Source organism: Argiope bruennichi, chromosome 11, assembly GCF_947563725.1.
Source record: "Argiope bruennichi chromosome 11, qqArgBrue1.1, whole genome shotgun sequence".
In the NCBI taxonomy this organism is placed as follows: domain Eukaryota; kingdom Metazoa; phylum Arthropoda; class Arachnida; order Araneae; family Araneidae; genus Argiope; species Argiope bruennichi.
In genome coordinates, this window is record NC_079161.1 from 30,140,027 (window position 1) to 30,162,589 (window position 22,563).

Consider the following 22,563-nt stretch of genomic DNA (forward strand, 5'->3'; position numbering starts at 1 on the left):
TCGTGATATAATTCACACTAGTTCCGTATATCTACATCATTAAAGAAATACAATTAAAATTATATATTTGATTTTTTTCAAAATTCTTTTATTTTTTCAGAGACCATCTTTGGAATTACCATAAATGCTTTGGAAAATGAGAATTTGGAAACTTCCACGTCATTTTCAAGGTAAAATGCATTTTTTATGGATTAATGATTGCATATTCTATCAGAGTCAGTTCGAAATTAAGAAAATTATAAATTTTGTAATTTTACAGCATATTAAATAAGAGGAATACATATTTCCTCTTTACTTATGTGTGGGGATTACCAGATTTATATATGTCGAAATTCTACAAGATACAAGACTAAGTTTAATAACAGAATTAGAATTAAAAAATTAAATTTTCTAACATTTGTTTTGTAATTATAATCCCATCCTTCTTTTTAAAAAAGTCGGGTTTTTTTTATAAAATTAAAAATTGATTTACTCAAAATATTACTTCTCAAAAATTACAACGTTTCCCGTATTTTGGGCAATAAAAGAATTTTGCAGAAAAATTCAATGATTAAGATAATTTTTAATATCTGCATGAGAAATTAATCTTTTTACAGAAAGGACACTCTGCATGGAGTGAAATATGCAGTAGTTTAAAGAAAGCTAATCTGGTGATTATGGCAGGTGGGGGCAACACACCCGTGCGTAGAGATTCTAAAGTTTCTTTCACTGATGTGACAAAATCTGAATGAGCATTGTCGTATTGGAAAACAACTTTGTCAAGTCTTTTGTCAAATACTGGAAATTTCTCCTCCAATGTTTGGTACAAACTGATCAACTGTTGCTTGCTGTTTGTTTGATTGGCTTTCAAAAATACAACACTTTTACTTTTTGTAATCTGCAATTAAATCAACAGTTTTAAATTGCCGAAACGACTCATGGAAAGTTGCATGTAAATCATAAATGTGCGGAAATGACCAATGACCGCTGCAACTTTCTTTGCAATAAGATAACAATTCCTACAATAAGGTAACAATAAATTCCTGCAAATGTAATTTGTTTGGCCTAAAATTCAGCATACTTTTAAGCTAAAAAAATGTATTCTTTAAGTATCAAACAAAGTCCACGTAGATATTTTCAAATATCTTGTGGACTTTGAGCTTTCTCTTAGAGAATTTGGCTGCATCACGGAATAAAATGCAGAAAATAATTTTACTCCCGATCTTGTTTTCATATAACAAAGATTTCAAGAAAGTGTTCCACTGAATGCATAAGAAAGTTACTTTCGTATTTTATGATGTAATGTCTTGATCTAGACTGATCAAATAACGAAACAGAATTTCCAGACAATTCTTCATTTTACAGCCCTATATATACAAAAGAACAACTTTTTCTAATCTTGGTTAAATAAATAGTTATTTACACCTGTAGTAGGAGACACAACAGTCGAAGTCGAAGGGTTATCTTGAAACTCAATTCTCCATCAATACGGAGAAGAAATGCCACACGGAACTAACCAGGTGTTAGTCAACACGACCACTCCAGGGGCAGTTCTTGCACTCCGTCCAACAGTCTGGCTGTTTTCGTGCCAACAGTCGTTTCTTCTCTTTTCCTTAAAGAAAAAAATCTCCGCACTTTATTTCGGCGACAATCTCCGCCTCTTAATTTACATTGGTCATTTGAGCTGTCTTTCGGCCAATCGGGGTTCAGCAATATGCTCTCTCAGCGGTGCCAGTCGGTCGTGGGAAAGTCCTTTGTGGGATGCACCTTTCATAACTGACTATTCTGGAACACGGAGTTATCACAGTCCTTTCACAATGAGAAACATTTAGCTTCCAGATGTTTGGACACCCCTTTCTCTTTGAAGGTACTCTCAATATCTCTTGGACGAGGAATTCCCACATGTGGTCTTTCACTGTAGTCGCTAATGAACAGATGCGAGACCACCCAGGTGAAAAGATCCACCATCTGGCTATCTCGAGGAGTTTAGTAAGTAACAGCGACGACACAGCTGGCTGTAAATGTCTTATCAGTACTGGGAAACGGGGAATGTTGCAATGAATGTATTTTGATAGTATCAGAAAATTCACTCTCATATTTTGTAAAGACTTAAATATAGTACAAAACCAGTAAATAGTTTCTTATCCTTTTTTTATAGGGCATCAAGTATTTTTATGTCAAAAGTCATTTCGCCATGGCAGTGGATAGACATCATATTTCGAAACACAAAAATGGGCAAAGAATTCCATTATCATTGCAATGTTCTGCAAGAAGTTGCCAGAAAAGTAAGATTATCTTTTATATTTACTATCTAAAAAAAACTTAAACAATTAACATTTTTTACCAATAAATTAAAATAATTTATCAGATGTGATGAATATACCTTTCATCGAAGAGAACATTCGTATGTATTTTTAACATCCTATTTTTACTTCATTTTTTATAAATGCGTTGGAATGAAGATCATTATAACCCATGCAGTGGAAGCAAGAGGATCCATGTTTTTGGGAACATTTCTTTAATGATCACCTTTCACACAAAACAAACACAAACACGAAAGACAAGACATTCACACTCGCACCTCAACAGAACAGCATCACATCTCGTTTTAATTAGAATATTAATAATCGCAGTGCACCATGGGATGCGTAACCTAATCAGTCATCACTATCTATTATCCAAAAGAGAAGATAGAGTAATGCAAGTGTCCATTTGAATTTAAATTTTAATTAGGTTATTTCTGTCACTTTATGCTTTGTAGTTCTGCTTTTCAGTAAAGCATTTTAAAAACGCAGCGACATAATATAATAAAACAGATGATTCCGCAATTTTCCATTATATTAGATCTGCACATCAGGTATTTTCTTTGGAATGAATAAAATAATAGTATTTTTTATAAGCATGAAATTTTAGGACAGTATCTAAATCTGATTATCGATTTCAAGTAGTTTCAATTATATTTAAAATTCCATTTTGAAGTAATTAAGTGCTAGTTGAGATGGATTTCATATTTTTGTTTTGTGATCAAATGTAAAAGACGACACTTGAGAGAGCATTCCATCTTCAAACTTTCATACCATACCAACAGGATTGATATTAGGTAGCCGATCACTATGACTAATCTTTTAGATTTCTAAATTCAAACCTTTTAGTTGCAAAGTTGAGTCCGTATTATTGCACCAAAGCTGCAAATCAATATTAAATGGGAACGAAGAATCATAATGAAACCTTTTATAATGTTCATTTTATATTGTTTCCAATTAATTAAAATATGGCTCTCTTTTTATTCTATTTTTCAATAATTAATTGACGTTTCACTATAAATTTAAAACTTTTTAAAGCAAAAGTACATTTTAAAAACAAATGCATATTTATTAGATATCTGCATATTGGAACAAAAACTATGGCATAAATGCATACTTATAGATATCCACTGAATCAGATGAAATAACTAATGCCATTACTAATGTCAGCGGTGAATGCCATAAGGAAGTGCTAAAGTTCCTCATTTCGCAAAAAGGTGGAAAGAGCATTCTTTGTTGACAAAATTGCAAGATGTATGTACAATGAAAAGCAGTTTAAACTTTTCTCGTTTAAAAGTCATTCCATCATAGTCCCGGTTCATTCGTAATCGTTGTAATGACTCAGTACTTCGTTATACGTCAGCTCCTCCTTTCTAATATTAGCAAATGTTATAATTACTAATTTACTAACTTAACTAATGATTTTAGTACTAATTTAAAGGATGATTTCATTTTTCTTAAGACGCAGTGGACTGCATTGAAAACTTTCATTTCGTTCATCGAAGCATTTGGAAAAATTATTCAACTTACTTATTTAAATTCATAATATTTTATTTAATACTGTTATGGGAAAAAATCCATCCATGAATTGTACATGATTCCAACAGACTTAATAACCAGTTAAGATGCTTTATTCTACACGATAGCGCGAATTCATAGAAGAAAAACATAGATGAAGTATTTACAAAACAGAATCTGCAGAAAATAACAGCACAGAAGCAGCAAAAAGGTAATAAGCAACCGTAACAATACAAAGCGCTAAAAGCGAAGTTGCAAGAGCTCAACACCCAAAAGAGATATTTCGCTCAGGTGATTATAATTTAACTGAATTACTGACTACCAGTCTATCACAATTTTGTATTTCGACTTTTTACAGATTTTGTGGCAGAAGCTTCTAGAAAGATATCGTACCTTCGCTTCTAATCAAGATATCAAAGAAATTTGAGTAGTTTCTGGAAGCATCGAAATTTGAGTAGCATCCGTTAGAGTTAGTTATCTGTAAAACTCTTTTTCTTATTAGGGGATTAATTGAGTGGGAGAACTATAATATAAAGTCATAACATAAATTACATACTTGAGCATAAATTGTACAAAACAAAAAACTCAGAATTAGCATTCTAAATATGGAATAAAAGTATTGTTTTTTCTCCACTTTCATCTTAAAAATTTAATTTTAAAACGTTATTAGTGTTTTTAGTGCAGCATCTAATATGCTAATAATATAAATTTTCAATTAGTGCTTTTAAATGAATTTAAATAATAACATTAAATTACACTCATATCCATAAATTAAGGATAATTCAGAGTCATGCGGAAATCCAACTCTAAAATACATATATCATTCGTAAAATGACTACACACATCTTCAAAAATCATATGCAAATTGCAGGAAGCCACCAGATGATACCGATAGTACGTCACAATGACGAGAGAGTGATGTCTAAGGAATACAGACAAAGAAGTAAAATTGTTCGCAAGCGCTTTATAAGCCTTTCAGAGCAATAACCGCTTAGTTATAAAACAAAGAATGCATTTGCATGATTTTTAACGTGATAGAATTATCGGCTGTCTGGAATGTGGGCGTACTCAGCTTGAAGTATCCGAGAAACTTGGAATCGCCCAGAGTGTCATCTCCAGGCTTTGGCAATGATTCCAAGATGATGGTACTATGAGTAAACGTTACAGCACAGGTCGCCCGCGAGTTACAACGCCGAATGTGGACCGGTACTTGGCAGTTACTGCCAAAAGAAACAGACGGATCACACCATCAGACCTGCCTAGGCAGCTCTCTTCAGCCACTAATACGACAGTTTCAAAGCAGACCGCGTACAGACGCTTACTATATGCTTGTAGGCATGTCAGATGTGTTCCACTTACTGCAACTCACAGTTGCCTGCGGTTAGCCTGGAGTAGAGAGCATGCATTGTGGACACTACAACAGTGGGCTTGTGTGATGTCTTCCGACGAGTCCAGGTTTAGTTTGCAGTCTGATTCTCGCCGAACTTTCGCATGTAGAACGCCAGGTACCCGTTACCAGGACGAGAACATCATTGAACGACACCGTTACAATGGTGCAGGATTACTCGTTTGGGGAGGAATTATTCTGGGTTACAGAACTCACCTGCATGTTCAAATTGGAACCATGACAGGCCAAATCCATTGGGACGTCATTCTGGAACAACATGTACGTTTGTTTCGCGGCGCCATGGGCGCAGAATTCGTGTTTATGGATGACAAGATCCGTCCTCACCGTGCAAACATCGTAAACGAATGCCTTTGATAGGAGAATATGACCAGCATTTGAATCCAGCACAGCATGTGTGGGACGTGCTTGGCCCACGAGTTGCAGCCTATCAACCACCTCCTACATGTCTACCGGAACTTCGGAGAGCATTGTTTGATGAGCGGTGTAATATTCCCCAAGATCAGATCGATAATTTGATACTCAGCATGCCTAGGTGTTGTACGGACTGTATTGCATCGTCTGGGAGACATACTATGTATTAGGGATACGAATATTTTACGAGCAGTTATTACGTAACCAATATCATAAAGTCACAAATACCAGTGATCAATACTTTTCCAATAGGGGTGTGATTTTAATCCTTGATACGACCTTACTGGTGATATTCCGATTACAGGTCGTGGATCTCGATAGAAAGTAACAATCGATACGATCTGCCCAATGGATGTTCTCGAACTAGAGTTCAGTCATGAATAGAGAAAGTTACTTCCTTACCCAGTGAAGTGAACGGACCAGTTATTCTTAGAATTATCGTATCATTGAATTGTATATCACTGAAATTTATAGGAGCGATGACTTCACTGGAAAGTGCGAAGTCACCGCTCCACTTCATGGTAGTGACCTTGACTTTCCGATATTCGCATTTGACGATGCATTATTCCATAAAGATCATTTTTAATTGCTTGTGACATGACTGATTGCATATATTCTGCTTACTGCTGGCGCCATCTATTGGTAAAATAGAGAACTAAAGTAAACATTTTAAAGAAATGACATGTATTTAATTCAAATTTTTCAGAAAAAAGTTTACTCCAATAAAAAATTAAATAAATAGTTTTAAAAAAATCAAATTTAAGAAGTAAGCTGAAATAGATAAATTAATTCAATCATACGTTACTTAAATTAGTAAATTAAGTATTAATTACAATTAATAAATTTTATTTTTAATACTAATTAATAATTTTTCATTAATAATATGATTGAAATAACAGATATGTGAAACAAATATTTAAAAATAATAATAGCAATATTATTTGTTAATCAAAAAATCGTGAATTATGCATCTCTATTAAGTATTAACCATCATACCAATCATGTCATATTAATTTTTGTAAATAGTTTTTTTTCTGTTATTTGCTTCCTATCGCACTTTTTATTAATGATATCAAACATATAGTATAGTGACCGCCACATATGTCTCTTAATTACCATTTGTATCCTGTGTCTATTTTTAATAAATCATTTTTCCTTTGCCTTGTAAACTTTTTTTGATCACCCCTCGTATAAAACTCTGTGTAATTTTGAAAATAAAAGTCTTTTTGTACACCCTCAGATTACAGAAGAAAAGAAGATGCTGTATCGGAGAGGAGAGGAGAAAAAACACACAAGAAAACACAAAGCGCTCATGGAACTTTTATTAGATAACAAAGAACTCACTGAGCAAGAAATCGATGAAGAGATGTATACCTTTGCTCTAGCGGTATGTCTTGAATTTCTATAAATTCTATAGCATAGTTTTTGTTATTATTTTTTATAAATACTGCTTTCAATTCGCTACTGATAAAGAGAATTAGTGTTTCCGATTAGCAATCCAAAATAATTATAATTTTTATTCTTCGTATGTAACAATTCAGTGTTTTACCATACTGCACTCGGAAGATATTATCAATATACAGTACACTTCGTTTCCTGCCTAATGTGGCGAAAGGGCAAACCGAATAACGAAAAAAAAAGGGGGGGAGGTAGACGGGAATTTTCAAACTGATTTCTTTGCCCACCAATACCAGAAGACAAAATTTATATGTCAAGATTTACGTTATAATAGGTATTTTTTTCACTTATTGACACAAAGAACAAGGAATACCATTTGCTCCCCAGCACCCCAAAGCGACGCCATGCGCAATCGACTAAAACTTGGGGAGCAGATCGAAATGGTCCACACATGAGTGAGGCAAGTCTGGAAATGAAGATAGGGACCGATTTAGAAATTTGAAAATCACTCACCTCGAGGCTATTCACCTCGAGCTCGAGGCTATCTCCTTCATGACTAAATGAGGCCTGACTTTTGATTCCTTCTTATTGAGTACTATACCCTCCATTTATCTCAAGTAGTGAAAAAGGCCGCTGCCCGTTGAATCATTGAAGCAGTGCAGGTAACGTTTCGAGTTAAAATATAAGGCTATGTACTGGTAATTTATATATGTTTATGCACTGCATTGTACGCTTCAAAAATTTATTATAAAAAAGGTAAGTAAAAGGATATAAACTGTTCACATTTTAACATAAATTCTGTAATCTTCGTTGCTGTGCACTTAAAAATAATTAAGCATACCCCAAGTACAATTTACGAATCCTGTACGTACTGTGCTGTTATAATCAGGAACAGTGGCAACAATTGAGGTCCGTTAAACACTGACGAAACAATGAACAACGAGCAAAACGCTGCTCTTTTCCTGCCACAACTTGTATTTTGCACACGACACGCAGGAGGATCGTAGCAAAAGCCCTCTTCCAAAGCCTTGGCAGTGATGCCAATGCAGCACCTTGCCTTCCTTATGTAATTAAGATAAAAGAAAACTAGGCCGGATAGTCGCGAACCAGATACTCGGGAGTGTACTGTATTTAAAATAAAAAGGGATAGCCCAAACCATTAATCCAGCTACGCTAATTTATATTTCATATGAAAGTTCATAGCGTACAGATATCTCATCAGTGAGCGACTGCCCCGGCAGCTACCGTTTCCTTGACAGTTAGGGGAAAAAATCATTATTTCTCTGAATATTTTGTATGATAAAAGACCACACCTGAACTCCCCATCCTCAGTCTCTATAATGATTTCGCCAATTTTAGATGAAAGCTCATGATTCCTAAATGCGTTTGTATTGATGGTTTTCCTCCATCTTCCTCTCTTTTCGAAAACAAAATAAAATTTTGGCACAGCCTCTAGAGTCAACAGTTGGGCGCATTTCGCCAATTTCATTCTCCAATATATTTAAAGTAATAATGAGGACCACAGAACTAATCTTTTCAATAGTCCCAAAGTTGATCTTATTTCCTAAAATTTTATTTCGTATGTAGGCAAGTATTTCATCAATAATTACCTTTACCAAGACAACTCTCCAATTTTCAGAAAATTTTCAAAAGCACTATTTCTCTACATATTCTAACTATGTAAAAACACTCAGACGCAAGGTCTTAACCGTTGCAAGGAAGGAGATAGCTTTGCTTCGCGAGGCGGGTGCTCCATAATCGCCAAATGTGGCAATTGTACGTATTTTGCCAATTTCATTTCATTTTCAGTATGTCAACTTGTATTTCATCAATAATCACTTGCTTCAAGGCAACCTTCCAATTTTCAGGAAAAAAAAATCGAAATTACAATTGTTTACACGTTCTCTATGGAAAAAACACGGTTCCAATTTTGATACACAAACTTTTATTTCACGTGAAATCTTGTGACCCTTACTTTCGTCAGCATTGGTCACCTACCACCTTTTCCATTGCCTTTTCCTTTCGTAAAACAAAATTTTGATAAAGTATCAGTAAGTAAAGTATTAACAACTGGACCGATTTCGTTGATAAATGTCACCTTAGTATGAGCAGAATGTCCACCAATTATTCATAGAGAGGTAAGATTTTATCAGCACTGATGGGCCTAGAGAGCGACACCACAGTTTTTGTAACCCGGCATTTGAGAACCCTTCAACATAGCAGAAACTTTCCATCCTTATATCTGAGGTGTCCCTCAGTGGAATATGAAGTTTAGATGCGTCATCAACAGTCACCTGATCTCAGCGCCATCTTTTTTAATTTCATTTTCTAATTTATTTCGGCACTTTGCATGTACAGCTAAAAAAAAATAAAATGGCCCTTGTTCCTTGTGCAAATATAGTTTAAAAGAATATTTTGTAAAAATCGCTTGATATTACTAAATTAATTTAATTAATATAGCAGGTGGGCACCTGGTCGCCGAAAGGTGGCTATTTATTATAAATACTGATGATGGTTGTAATCCCATTTGCTCCAGCATAGGTTCATGAGGCAAAAACTCATAATAAAACAGAAATGTGACATAATCTGTTTATTAAGATGACACTTGTGTTCCTGCATAGAAGCCTGTCTCAACTTTATCTACCTCGAGATCTTTCAAGGGAAACTGACTCACGTTTGTGTTTCGCTTAAAGAAAAACTAGAAAAACCCTAGAATGGACTGAAATCTCCGAGAGCAATTTTTTCTAATTACACTTTGGTTTAAAAGTTTTTCAATAATTATTATTAAAAATGCAAGCCGAGAATGGAACCCATAACCATCTTCCTCTTATTCAAGGGTTTTAACCATTTCATACTTTAAGACATCAGTAGGATTATTATTGATTTTAACCTTTGTGAAAATGAAAAAAAAAATGTGTTTTATTAGAAATGAATATTTTGCAAAATAATTATTGTTAAAAATGAAGTAGGGAAATTGAAATTCAGTTTCAGATAAAGAATCGAAAGGAATTTTTCAATGAATATTAACATTAATCAACTGTGAAAGAGAAAAAAATTGTAAGATTAAAATTTTGTAATCAAAAGATTTAAGAACTGTACATTCTTTTCTTGTTCTTAAAATTAATTAATCATCGATTTCAAATTTGCTTCTCTTTATCACATTAAATAGTAATAAATAAAATTCCAAGTAAAATTTGGATACGTCAAAATAATTTTAATAATTTTGAATCGATAACATACAATTGAAGGATAATTAGAAAGAAAGAGAAAAAAATGAAGCGGAAATAACATACCGCTAATAGGTTTTCAGTCATCAAAATCTGCCTCCAATTGTGACCTTTTTTCAGGTGATAAACGATTTGATTATATAAAAGTAGAATGAAAAGAGAAAATTTGATAATATTTAATGTTAAATAGAAACAAAATTTATATGAAATAATTGTTCAGCTAGTTTTAATAAATTGTTTGCTGCCTTGGTCCGATTAAAAAATAACGGATAATTTTCAAGATTGAGTTTTTTTCATAGTTCTAGCCAAATGTGGTAATCCCGACATAATAAAAAATAAAAAAGTTTTGACTTTTTTTTTTTTTTTTTTGTTCATTGGCATGATTTTGGTGTGGTTGGGGAGAAAACACTCTCTGTTCTTAAATTTTGTTCTTTTTATATGTTTCAGATTAATCCAGCAACAAAGTTTTAATTTTTTTATACCATTATATAAATTCAATTGCAGAATAACCACAGATAGGAGTAAAAATACTTTTTGATTAATTAAATTAATTTAAATAATAATTGAAAGGTTTAAATTTTTGCTTTAAAATGTCTCTCCACCTTTCTGTTAAAACTACTTCCATTGTATTACCAGGATTACCTTTGAGTAACAAAAGTTATTTTTTATAAAGATAAAATCCTGCTTAATTCTGCTCTACCAAAGGGATATGAGGGGTTTAAGCAGAGTGATTTTTAAACTATATCTTATTCCAAATATTAAAAGATTTGGAACCAAAATATGTTGCAAATATTTTTTCAGTTGGGTCTCAATCCAAAATTTAGTAAAAGCTGCTTTTGTTAAATTTATACGCATTTCCTTCTTAAAACTCAAGGTTAACTAGTTCTATCTTAAATAAATAAAAAAAATCGTCCATGCTATTAGCGTCTATATGAAACCATGTCTATACGTTACCATGTAAAAATTATCAATTACTTTCACAATTATGTAATGCAAACATATAAAATTTTCTTTGAGAATGTAAGCTATTCAAATAATACTTAAAAAAATATTGAAAACATTTTTTTTTGTTTGTTTATTTGTTTACCACCTATTATTAAAATACAAAGAAAATTATCAACTTTCTTTGAAAAATTTCTAGTGGATAATTATGCAAATCTGCATAATTCAAAGATGCAAAAACGAATTAATAATTAGAAAACTCTAAAATAATTTATGAAATTATATCAGAATTATACCAAGATGGCATTATTTGAAAAATTATTTAATATTTATGTTGTCTGTAAAATTCAAATTTTTATTATTCAGTTTCAGTTATTATTTCGTTTTTTTAATAAGCAAAAAACTGAAATACGATTGCAAAAAACTAAATAATTTTGATTACATTGAGAAATAATTAGATTTTTGAAAAATCTAATATAATATAATATACTAATAACTAATATAATATAATCTATTAATGTAATCAAGCTCATATAATATAACTAATCTAATCTACTAACAAATAATGTAATGCTATCTATTAAGAGTCAATATTTATTTTTTTGCATTTACATAATAGCTAGCCGAAATAAATTGATTAATTAAAAAGATAAATATGAAATCGTTCAGAGCTTTTTCATTTTTTAATGAAATAAAAATAAGAAAGATGTAATAAGATTGAAAATATTTTTCATTGAATACATAATTGACAAATTAAAAATGATTTTAACTTTTATAATAACTAATCTAATTACTAATATTTATAATAACTAAAATAACAAAATAGCTAATATAATTTAATCTATTAAGAATCAATAAAAAAATCTTTTGCATTTGCATAATAGCTAGCCGAAATAAATTGATTAATTAAAAAGATAAATAAAGAATCTTTCAAAGCTTTTTCGTCCTTTCGTGAATTAAAAAAAAAAAAAAAAAAGAATAATGTGGTAATCTTGTGAAATATTTTTCATTAACTGCATAATTACAAAATTGGGAATAATTTTAATTTTTAAAAAGCATCTAAATAACATCTTAAATAACATGCAGTCTTTACAGGTATAGCTTTCCAAAGTTCATTTCTTTGCTAGGTTTTAAGCATTTTGTTTTCTGTTTCTTCAGATCATTACTCCTAATATTAAATAAGTCCGCTAAAGTGTTCATTTTTTCAGAAAAAAACGAATTACATATTAACCTACTGAAGGTTTTTAAAATGACATTCATATTTAATTCTATTCTTAATCCTTATTTTTAAATTAAAATTCGTAGTTTTAAAAAAGTTCTTAAAACTTTTAAAAGGCCAATTGATTTAATAAATAATTTTTCCTTAGTTTATATAATTTTTTATTCATTATATTTTTCATCACATCATTCCACGTATAAATAGGGCCACATTAATACCACAGCTACTGTCAGGTGGACTCTATATCTCATAGGACTCTACCCAGACGTACAAGCTAAACTTCACGAAGAGATAGATCTAATATTTGGGAATGATTTGGAAAAACCTGTAACAGAGGACGATCTTAGACAGCTCCAATATCTCGATTGCGTTTTAAAAGTAAGTGTCCGTTATGAAGTGTAAATTTAAACTTATAAAAAAATTGTTTCAAGATTTTTAAATTATAATAACATCTATATAAATATAAATGAATGCATACTTGTATATTCTTTTATACAAATCTATAGTTTTTGACTGATTTTGATGAAATTGTACATTGTTATTGAAGGCAAAAGAGGGGAGAGGGCATTATTAACTTTTTAAAAAAAGTTAATTTAAATATGTGAATTAAACATTAAGCAAATGTTTAGTGCTATATCTTCTGTTCGGTTATATCTTCCCAAAATATATCATAAAAACCTTTTTTATACTTATTTTGAAACTAGAAAATTTTTCTTTTTACTAATATAGATTTCACTCACATTTTTTCTCTAATTATCTAAAATTTTATTTGATGCACAATTTTTAATCTTATTTGGCTGTATTTCTATTTTTTTTTAAAGTGTCTAACCTGGCCTTTCATTCATGTAACCGCAATAAAATTTCGATTATTCCAGTATTCGAATTTGAAATAATAAAATTCAAATAGACACACTTCAAGTAAAAACAGCCATTTAATAGAATTTACCAACCACTTTGGTGCAGTTTGCAACTATAAATAAAAAGTAATTATATTTGTAAAGTGGTATTTATTAGTTAAAAGTTGTTGTTTTTTTTATAATTTTATGTGCTGCAGCTTTAGTTGCTTGTTTCTTTCATTTGTTTATAATAAAAAGCAAAAAAAAAAAAAAAAAAAAAAAAACTTATTCTTTAATGTCGAACAATTTTCGAATTCTTTTAATTCAATCGCTTAAGATTTTTTAAAATTACTAGCATTAATTAATTATTATAAGCCTTCGGAATAAAAGACAATTTTAGTTTCACCATTTTGCACTGAGATAATAGAATGAAAGCCAACAAGTTATGAAGTAAAATAAAATTTCATTCAGTGAACTCGGTTTTTAAAAAAAAAACAGTAAAAAAATTAGGCACATGATTAGGAAAACTGAAGCATTGAAAAAAAATTAAGTTCTAAAATAAAAGACAAAATTAGATCAAATGATTAAAACAATTGCAATATTTTATGTTAAATCACAAGTGTTTACTTTTACTCTGCATTAAAATTAAAGTCTGCAGAAAGCAACTTAACATTCAATTTGACAAAAAGGTGCGCGAATAATATATATAGTTAAACTGTAAAGTAGGGTTAATATTCAGTTAAGAAAATTGAACTAAGAAATAATAATTAAATTAACTTCGAAAAAATGCTTAACGGTCAGTAAAAAAGTACGACAATGGCAATAATACAGCTAATTTTTCATATTTTAAGACCATGGAAGAATTTTTTTGTGCTGTAATTTCTTCTGAAGTTATGGATAAAAATGTATATAAGTGTGTGTGTGTGTGTGTGTGTGGGTTTAAATGCCAAGCATTGTATAAAACAGAATTAAAAATAAATAATAAATATTTATAAAATAGAATTAGTGTAAAACCATTTGAATTGTATAGCTTTGAATTAAGCCAAAAGGAATTTTTAGACAACATTTTAACAGGCATACAGTAAATTAGAAATGGCGGAGAAAATACTTCCAACTAAAAATATGCTTTGAGAAAACTGTTATTTCTCGTTCTTTATATCTGCTCAAAAAAAATTCTTTATCTCTAAAGAAAAAATATATATACGCTTACTTATAATAAAAATAGAGCATCAATTTTTGAATAAAAAATTGTCTTCAAAAGGAGAAGCAATTTTTGTTTATAAAGGAAAAAATGAAATTTTACGGATTCCCCCCCCCCATCTAATTTACGTTATTTCCTTTGCATTTCCTTATAGATGGAACCTTCATTAAAAAAAATATCATACATACCATTTTTCGCTTATATTTAAAGAAAATTACTTACATTATCCTTATATTTCCGCATTTAGGCTTTTAAAATTAACGAAAGTTATTGCTACATGTAAGGATTATATTCCGAGATAGATTATTATTACAAAACAGAATCTTGAAAGCGTTTGTAAATACCAGTTTTTAATTTAGTAGCATGATAATATAGCACAACATGAAATAAAACCCTGAAATTTTTAGCAAAACCCTCTTCGACATATTCAACTTCTCTGACCAGTTGATGAGTCGTCCTCCAAATTGTCCTAAACCCAAATTGTTCCGGACAAAGGATGTTGTTGTCTTTTAGATATTTGTTAAGCCTGTTTAAAATGATGTGCTCAGCAATTTTTCTAATGGAGGGAAGTCGCGAAATGGATGCAACAACAGCTGTTTTCCATTTTGTAGGAAAGTGACAATTGGCTTTTTTTTAAAAATGATAAGCTGAAGCATAGAAATTAAATTTGGGGGAGATAACGAATAACCTTGTTATTAATACCATCTAAGCCAGTGGCTTTGTTGATTTTAAGATTCTTAATGCAGTCAGAAATTTCAGTGATAGATGGTGGAATCACATCATGAAAGTAATTAGGAAGAGTATTCTGAAAGTCTTTGACTGTGTCATTTACAAGCGTCTCTGTATTATCCTGCTTAAGATTATTTAATTGAAACTGGGTCTCAAGGCTGTTAGCCAAGCAGTTTGCTTTATCAATGCAAGTATTAACAATACTAGCCGGGCCTTTGAGGGCGGCAATTTTTTGCGTTTTCTTTTTAAAGGATGAGACAAAATTCCAGAAGGTGCCATCATATCGCACACCTAGATCTAAAGGGAGCTAACTCAAAAATCTTAATTTTTGAGTTATGCACACCATCAAATTTCTTATTTCAATACCTACCGACTAATAAAATATATTTAAAAATGATCTTCACTATTCGACGCTAGATAGCGACAAATGCCCCTTTTGTTGAACTAGCCAGCCTCGCTCTCTCTCCACCGCAACAGGACATCTCTAGTTGCAATCAGTATTACAAGCAGAGCGCACTTTCCTGTCGTAAACAAATTGTAGTTATTTTGAGTTGTACCCGTGTTGTCGAAATTTGAAGCAGTATTTTTTGAGTTCTCGCCATTTTGATGGTTTGTGCTGAGTAAATTAATGCAACATTCTGAGTTGAACCAGTATTGCTGGCAGGGTGAGTAAAGTTTTTATTTTTATTTAGAATTCTTGCCGTATTGTTGAAATATTTTTGAATTTATAGTTGAGTCTGTTTTGTTGAGTCATTTTTAAAACTCTTATATTTCTTTAAAAAACAAGTTAAATTTACCTTTTTGGCTATTGGCGATTGGAGTCTTTTCATCTGAATATAATTTTATTTTCATTCTAGCAATTACATAGTTTGTTCCTTTTTTACTGATTAATTTTTGAGTTAGATCTCTTTAGATGAGCTCCACCAAGTCTAATTTTACAACATCGCTAATGAGATCGAAAACGTTATATTGATGGCTTTTTAAATTTATTTGACACACAGGATCCTACAATTTAGTGAAATAAACATTTTCTATTTCAGACAAACACTGAAGCGTGTATGGTTTTTAATAAATATAGTATTAGAAAGGGAAAAAAGGCAATATCACTCCTATCATATTTACTCAACATGCAACTCTGGAAGATGACTTGAAGATGTCATCAAGTAGTGATGAAGTCTCCTCTACAGAAACTCATGCCGCTTTATCCATGGTTGATAACTCTATTCCGAGCACGTTTAAACAACAAAAGACTGGTGAATCAAACTACTTTATTTCACCAATCCGAAGCGATGAAAGTGATATTGAAGACTTCGATGAAGATCCTAATTTCCGATTGGTTCACAAAAGTAAGACCCCATCCAATCTCGTACCTTCTATTGCATCGTTGACGTCATCCAGCACTAGCAGTAGCAGCTTGAATTCATCGAAATCTAATAGTTCGTTGGACACTGAAGATGATAGTGAGCAAGTAGACCCTCAAAATGTTACGGTTGCTGGAACTAATTCCCAAAAGCCCGAGGAGAGAGAAGAAAGGAGTAGAAAGAGAATACGTAAACCAGCGAAGTAGAAATCGAAAGTTGAAAAAGTGCTAAGAGATTCTCGCAAAGCCTACCAGTCTTTCTCGAAATCGAAGAAACAAGTGCCACAGAGAAAAGTTGGACCGCCCTGTGGAGAAAAATGTCGGCTAAAATGCAAAGATAAGATCGATGAAATGGGACAACAGCTATTTGATGCATTTTGGGGACTCGACAATCTTGAAAGACAGAGATAATTTGTAGTACGAGACTAGCAACAAATAAAACTTAAATATCGATACTCAAGCACACAAGATTTTAGAGCACTTAACACCGCCTTTTATTTTGAAGTTAATGGATCCAAAATTAGAGTATGCAAGCCCTTTTTCAAATCCACTCTTGACTTGAGCTATAAAGCGATAAAAACAGCACTTTCCAAGAAAACGGAATCAGGAGTTATTCAAGCCGATTTGAGAGGCAAACACGTCCAATTATTGACTCACAAATTAAACAGAGCGTTATAGATTTTATAAATTCTATTCCAAGGATTGAATCTCACTACTTGAGAGCTCAAACAACAAGAGAATTTATTTCAAGTGACAAATAATTGGCCGATATCTGCAGAGATTATAAAAAAATATCTACTTAAAGTTAAAAATCAAGATTATCTTAATAGATTATTGTCATGCCCATAGTACACAACGATACTCAAAACTTTATTCAAATAAGTACAAAAACAGTTTTATAGCTATGGTTGGTTGACCTCAGAATTCTGAGTGTTTTTGAGTTTTAACAGAGTCCTGAGTATCGTTCTGTAATAATGACATTATTAAAATATAATACTAAGAATTAACAGAGAAAGATCATACTTAAATATAAATCAAATGTGATTTTTTATGTGCATTTAAAATTGTTTTTTATAGAACGTCAGGTTCCTATATTTTTTATGTTGCGTTAAAATTTATAAGAAACTTTTATTTCTTAGTATTATTTTTATAATTAAATGGGACATAAGAGACTATCATTAATTAATTTTTATAGTATTATTAATAACAAATATTGATTGATTTCAGTATTTCTAGTGTTTTCTTGCTAATTTATCTTCCAATATACCCCTACTGCTGGTCCACAGACCGTTCTATGAATTTTACTAATTATAAATAATACAAAATGCTATTACATTTTAAATTTATGTTGCCTTTTCAAAAGAAAGCCAACTATAAACTAAATTCACCAACAAGGGCTCAACTAAAAATAATGAAACAACTATACATACATTATAAAGCAATAGGGAAATAACTATAAAAATCTAATTTTCAGCCCCAAAACATGATTAAAACACAAGATTCCTACAATATCTTTCTTCTAGCTGCATATATAATGCATAAATCAATAAAGAAAACTCATGCAGTGCACAGGGACACAGTAATCAGTTTTTCGTCTTTTCTGAAAAAAGTACTTTTTTGAGTTAATACCTGTTTAGATCTAGGTGTGCGATATGTGTTAGCATTAACAAGTTTATTAATAATTCATTTTGCTCAGTTTTTTCGTTAAGTATTTGGATAGTTTTATTGAGTTTATTCATAATTCTCTTGAAGACTGGGTTTCTAGTGTTTTGAAAGACCTTTCTGGCATAATTTCTTTCTTTTCGGAGATAACGAATTTTTGGGTCTATATAAGTTTGATTAAATTTCAGTGGTTTCGGTGCAGCAACTTTGGCATCAATAATTATTTTTTTCAAAATAGTCAACAATTTCGTCAAGTTGCTCAGGAGTTTGTTTGTGGATCCAAATTTTGATAGAAGCTAGCAGTAGACAGTATTTGTTTGAAATTGGTCCAATTAGTGGCAACTTTTCTATTGCTGTCTGGCAGTGAGTATTTAAGAAAAAAGCTAAGAAAAACTGGATTATGATCTGAGCTGAGTTCAGGGTTAGGAACTATTTCATATGGGAAAAGAAAGTCTTTAACTATTGCAAGATCTATTATACTGGCAGAATAAACACCATATCTAGTGGGGGAGCAAGAAGCTAAAATTTCTAAACCTGCATGCAGTGCAAAAGAATATAATGAGTTACCACGCGCATTATTATTTTGACAACCCTAACTAATATGATGGGCGTTAAAATTTCCACAAATAACTTGATTCGAACTGATTTGTAGCAAGTTTTCGATGTCAAAAGAAAAGAGATCATTGTCAGAACTAGGAGGGATGTAAATAGAAGTAAGAGTAATTGGATCATTTTTAATGTCCAGAGCAACCACGTGGCTTCAACATAGTACAGCGTAGGAGGAGTGATCTCATGATGGGGTGTACCATTTTTAATAAGAATTGTAGTAACACCACCAGTATTGTCAATCCTGTAAGTATAGTACGAGTGGTAATTAGCCAGAAAAATTTTTCTTTGCGGTCTAAGGTGGGTTTCTTGAATAAGAATTGCATCTGGGTTATACTTAATTACAAAGGACCGAAAATCATTAATTTTGTTTGAAATGCCATTTGCATTCCAGAAAACAATACGCAGGCTGTTACACTTGAATGTTATTTTTCAGAGGGATTGACCAGACTAGAAAAAATTTCAGAAGAATTAAAACTTTGTCGACTGATGTTTTAGCATTTTTAAGTTTTCGAATTTGAATTAAGAGGTTAGGAAATTTATTTCAAAGCTTTTTAATTTCCTTCATGCCCTCAATGAGTTCCTTAAAATCATTAGAATTCATGAAATTGAGGGTAGAAGTATCATCCTTGTCAACATTTGGCTTGTCTCGTGGCGCCATCTGCCGTGCTTCAACAGGTTAAAAAAGATTAGCGAAAGATGTATTTTCACGAATAGTGGCCTGGTTATTATTGAAGGTAGCTCTGCGCTGCTTAATTATGTTGTTGCGATTTTGTTGGGGGGGGATTCGTCTTGGGGAACGCCTCGCAACCTCTGTAAGAAGCAACATGCCCACTTTTACCACAATTGATTCATTTCGGGATTTCAATGCGCTCCTTGATTTCGCAAACATTGGTCTCACGAGTATCACCGCATTTAAGACAACGTGGCTTGATGTTACAGCAATCTGCACTGTGGTGAAAATAATTACATTTTAAATACTGCCTTGTCATATTGCAAGCACGATATGGCTCAATGGAAACGCGAAGATAATTCATGCTATTGACGTTCCAAATATTATTGGTTTCGTCATTGCGTTCCAGTTCTACTAGAAAAAACGACAGCGCCATCTTTGATCTTGTTTGTGTAATTTGAACTACTTTGGCGAAACCTGAGTTCATTTTTAATATATGCAAAAATTTCTTCAGATTCATGATCATAGGGAGACCTTTGATGACTACCTTGACTGGGTGTTTGCTCTTTGGTTTAATGATATAGTAATCATAGCCCTGAGATGCTGCATAAGATTGAATTTTTTGGTGTTGTTTGATAGAATTAGAGAAAATTTTAATGAATCCGTTATTAAATTTATTTTCTGTAGGGCCACAGACTCTGAATATCAGCTAATATAGTTTGATATTTGTTAGCTTACCTAAGCATTATGTGTAGGACTTTAGTGGACGAGGCCTCGGTTTCGCGCTGTTTTATATTCTCAATGGGTGAAAATCTATTTTTAGTGGTAATTTCTTGGTTGGAATTTTGAGAAGGGTTATTTCTTGCCGTTTTACGTTTAGTAGGGGATTGAAATTGTTCGTTGACTTGCGCTTTAAGGAAAGTTGGGACAGTTATAAAGAGAAAGAGTACCTTGAGCTTCCTCCAGTCTTGAGATGGCGTCAGTTTGTTCGGCGTCTATGTTCAGTAAGGTAGGTTGGTCTTGGGGCAGGTTCGGATTCTTTATCCAATTTTTCATCGCCTTGTTTAATGCATCACCTCCCATTTGAATGCCAAGACTGTTACTAAGATCCAGGAGACCACAATAAACATTCAGTAAAGCATCAAATTCGTATTAAGAAAATAAAATGGGTTTAGAAACAGAAAAAAATTTAATGAATATTTGAATGAGCGATGAATATTTATTTATAATATTTAAAAGAGGTAGAGATGTCTGCTAATAATAGAGGGTGCTTGTGTGTGTGGTTTAGATAATTGAAGTGGAATTTTGTAACCAAATTAGAAAATTCATTATTGGTATTATTTTATCAAAAAGATTTCGCATTTTTGGGGGGATGAAGTGGCTAAATTTTGAGCCATGGAACGACATTATTTAATACGATTCTGAAGTTTTCTTGAAATGTGAAAAGAGTCTTTCTAAAGTCATATCATTAAATGATCAGTTTTGAAACATTCATAGCTATTATATGATGGATTCAAAGTTCACTGAAAATGTTAATTTATATAATAAATACTATTTTAGGAATCTAATAGGCTTTATCCGTCTGTATCACTGTTTGCAAGACAAGTCAATAAAGACACTAAAATAAGTAAGTGCTTGCTTTGATATATTTTTTAAAATTAGTATGTTATACTCTGTTTCACCCTAACTTGGCAGTATTGTAAAAGGCAGAAAATGTGACGCTCCGCGTTGGGAAAGAGTTCCCCATCAATTCCGACTTTAAAATAGTTAAAATGCTCAGAAATATATCAAATAATATCATAAATTACAGAAATCCTTTTTTTATCAGTATGTATTTAAAATTATTCTCAAGTTAGAAGTGTTTATCTGTTAAGTATTTTGTAAATAAAGCGAACGAATAAAACGAAACGATTGACATAATGAATTCCACTTTGGCTAGAACCGGTCTTCAAGGTCAAATATTTGGCGCGCTTTTCTTTTACGTCTCCGCCAACTCAGCTTCATTTAGTTCCCAACCATTATCATCTTTCGTACTTTTTTATTCTCGCTTTTTTACCAGCTGATATTTTTGATACTATTAATCACATTAGTAGTTATTAGTTTTGATTGTTGAATATTTATTCGATTCGTCATTTCTATTCACTTCTAAAATGTCTGAAAAAGAAAAAGTGTTATCACCGAATACGTTGTGCTCACCGATTTCGCTCAAGACGAGTGAAATCAACAAAAAGTGCAACATTAAAATAGAATAAAGGCATCCAGTCCTTTAAGTACCCCTGGAAAGACGCAGCCAGGCTCTCTAGGTAAACATTCAGGTCATTTTATGAAAAAGTAAATATGATGATGTAAAAATGATGATTTTACATTAAAATATGATGATTTTACATTATCCCGTATCTGACGAAAAATCCATGCATTTTTTAGTAGAAATGAGATCCCAACATTAGATAAAGTTTTAAAAGATGTGAACGATGATACAGATATCTTTTCGAAAAACATTAACCGAACTACGCTTTACAGAATATTCAAAGATTTAGGGTTTTCTTTTGAGAAACGATGAAACGAAATGAAACAACTTTAATGATTTATTAAAATAATGTATTAATAATATTGAACAAAATAATGAAAATAAGGAAAAAATTAATTCTCTGATTTAAAATGATAATATAATAAAGTTAATAAATATTTACTATTTGGCGAAAAATTTGCGAGATAAAGTTCCGCCAGCGATCTGCATTTCTAGTAACTTTATAGTTTAAAGTAACCCAGTTCCCCTCACAGCGACTGTGATTCGGCTAGCCTAGAATATACACTACTGCCAAGTTAGGGTGAAACAGAGTATAGTTTTATTTCACGCTTTCAAAACTTTAGATTTCTAAGATATACTGTTTGATCATAATATATCCTATACAAATATGCAGGCAGATGAATGGTACGGAAGTGAATAATTTTCACAACGGAATGTAAAGTCGGCGCTTGATTTTTAATTGCTGTCAAGCGATAAATGTATGGACAAGACGAAAAAAGAGAGCCATGCAAAAACTTCTTAAAATTGGTACCATTCAAAAGAGTTACAATTGCCAGTGCATAA

At 31.8% G+C, this 22,563-nt stretch overlaps 1 protein-coding gene across 4 annotated transcripts in view; it reads left to right on the plus strand.

Moving 5' to 3' along the window:
• The window catches only part of LOC129957653 (cytochrome P450 4V2-like), a 105,798-nt gene that overhangs the window by 78,207 nt on the left and 5,028 nt on the right, over positions 1-22,563 (plus strand). For all 4 annotated transcript variants that reach the window (XM_056070095.1, XM_056070093.1, XM_056070091.1 and 1 more), the window contains 5 exons: positions 101-170; positions 2,138-2,264; positions 6,860-7,006; positions 12,610-12,783; positions 21,033-21,099. In XM_056070095.1, the coding sequence (XP_055926070.1) occupies positions 101-170; positions 2,138-2,264; positions 6,860-7,006; positions 12,610-12,783; positions 21,033-21,099 (585 nt within the window). The remainder of the gene's footprint in view (positions 1-100; positions 171-2,137; positions 2,265-6,859; positions 7,007-12,609; positions 12,784-21,032; positions 21,100-22,563) is intronic.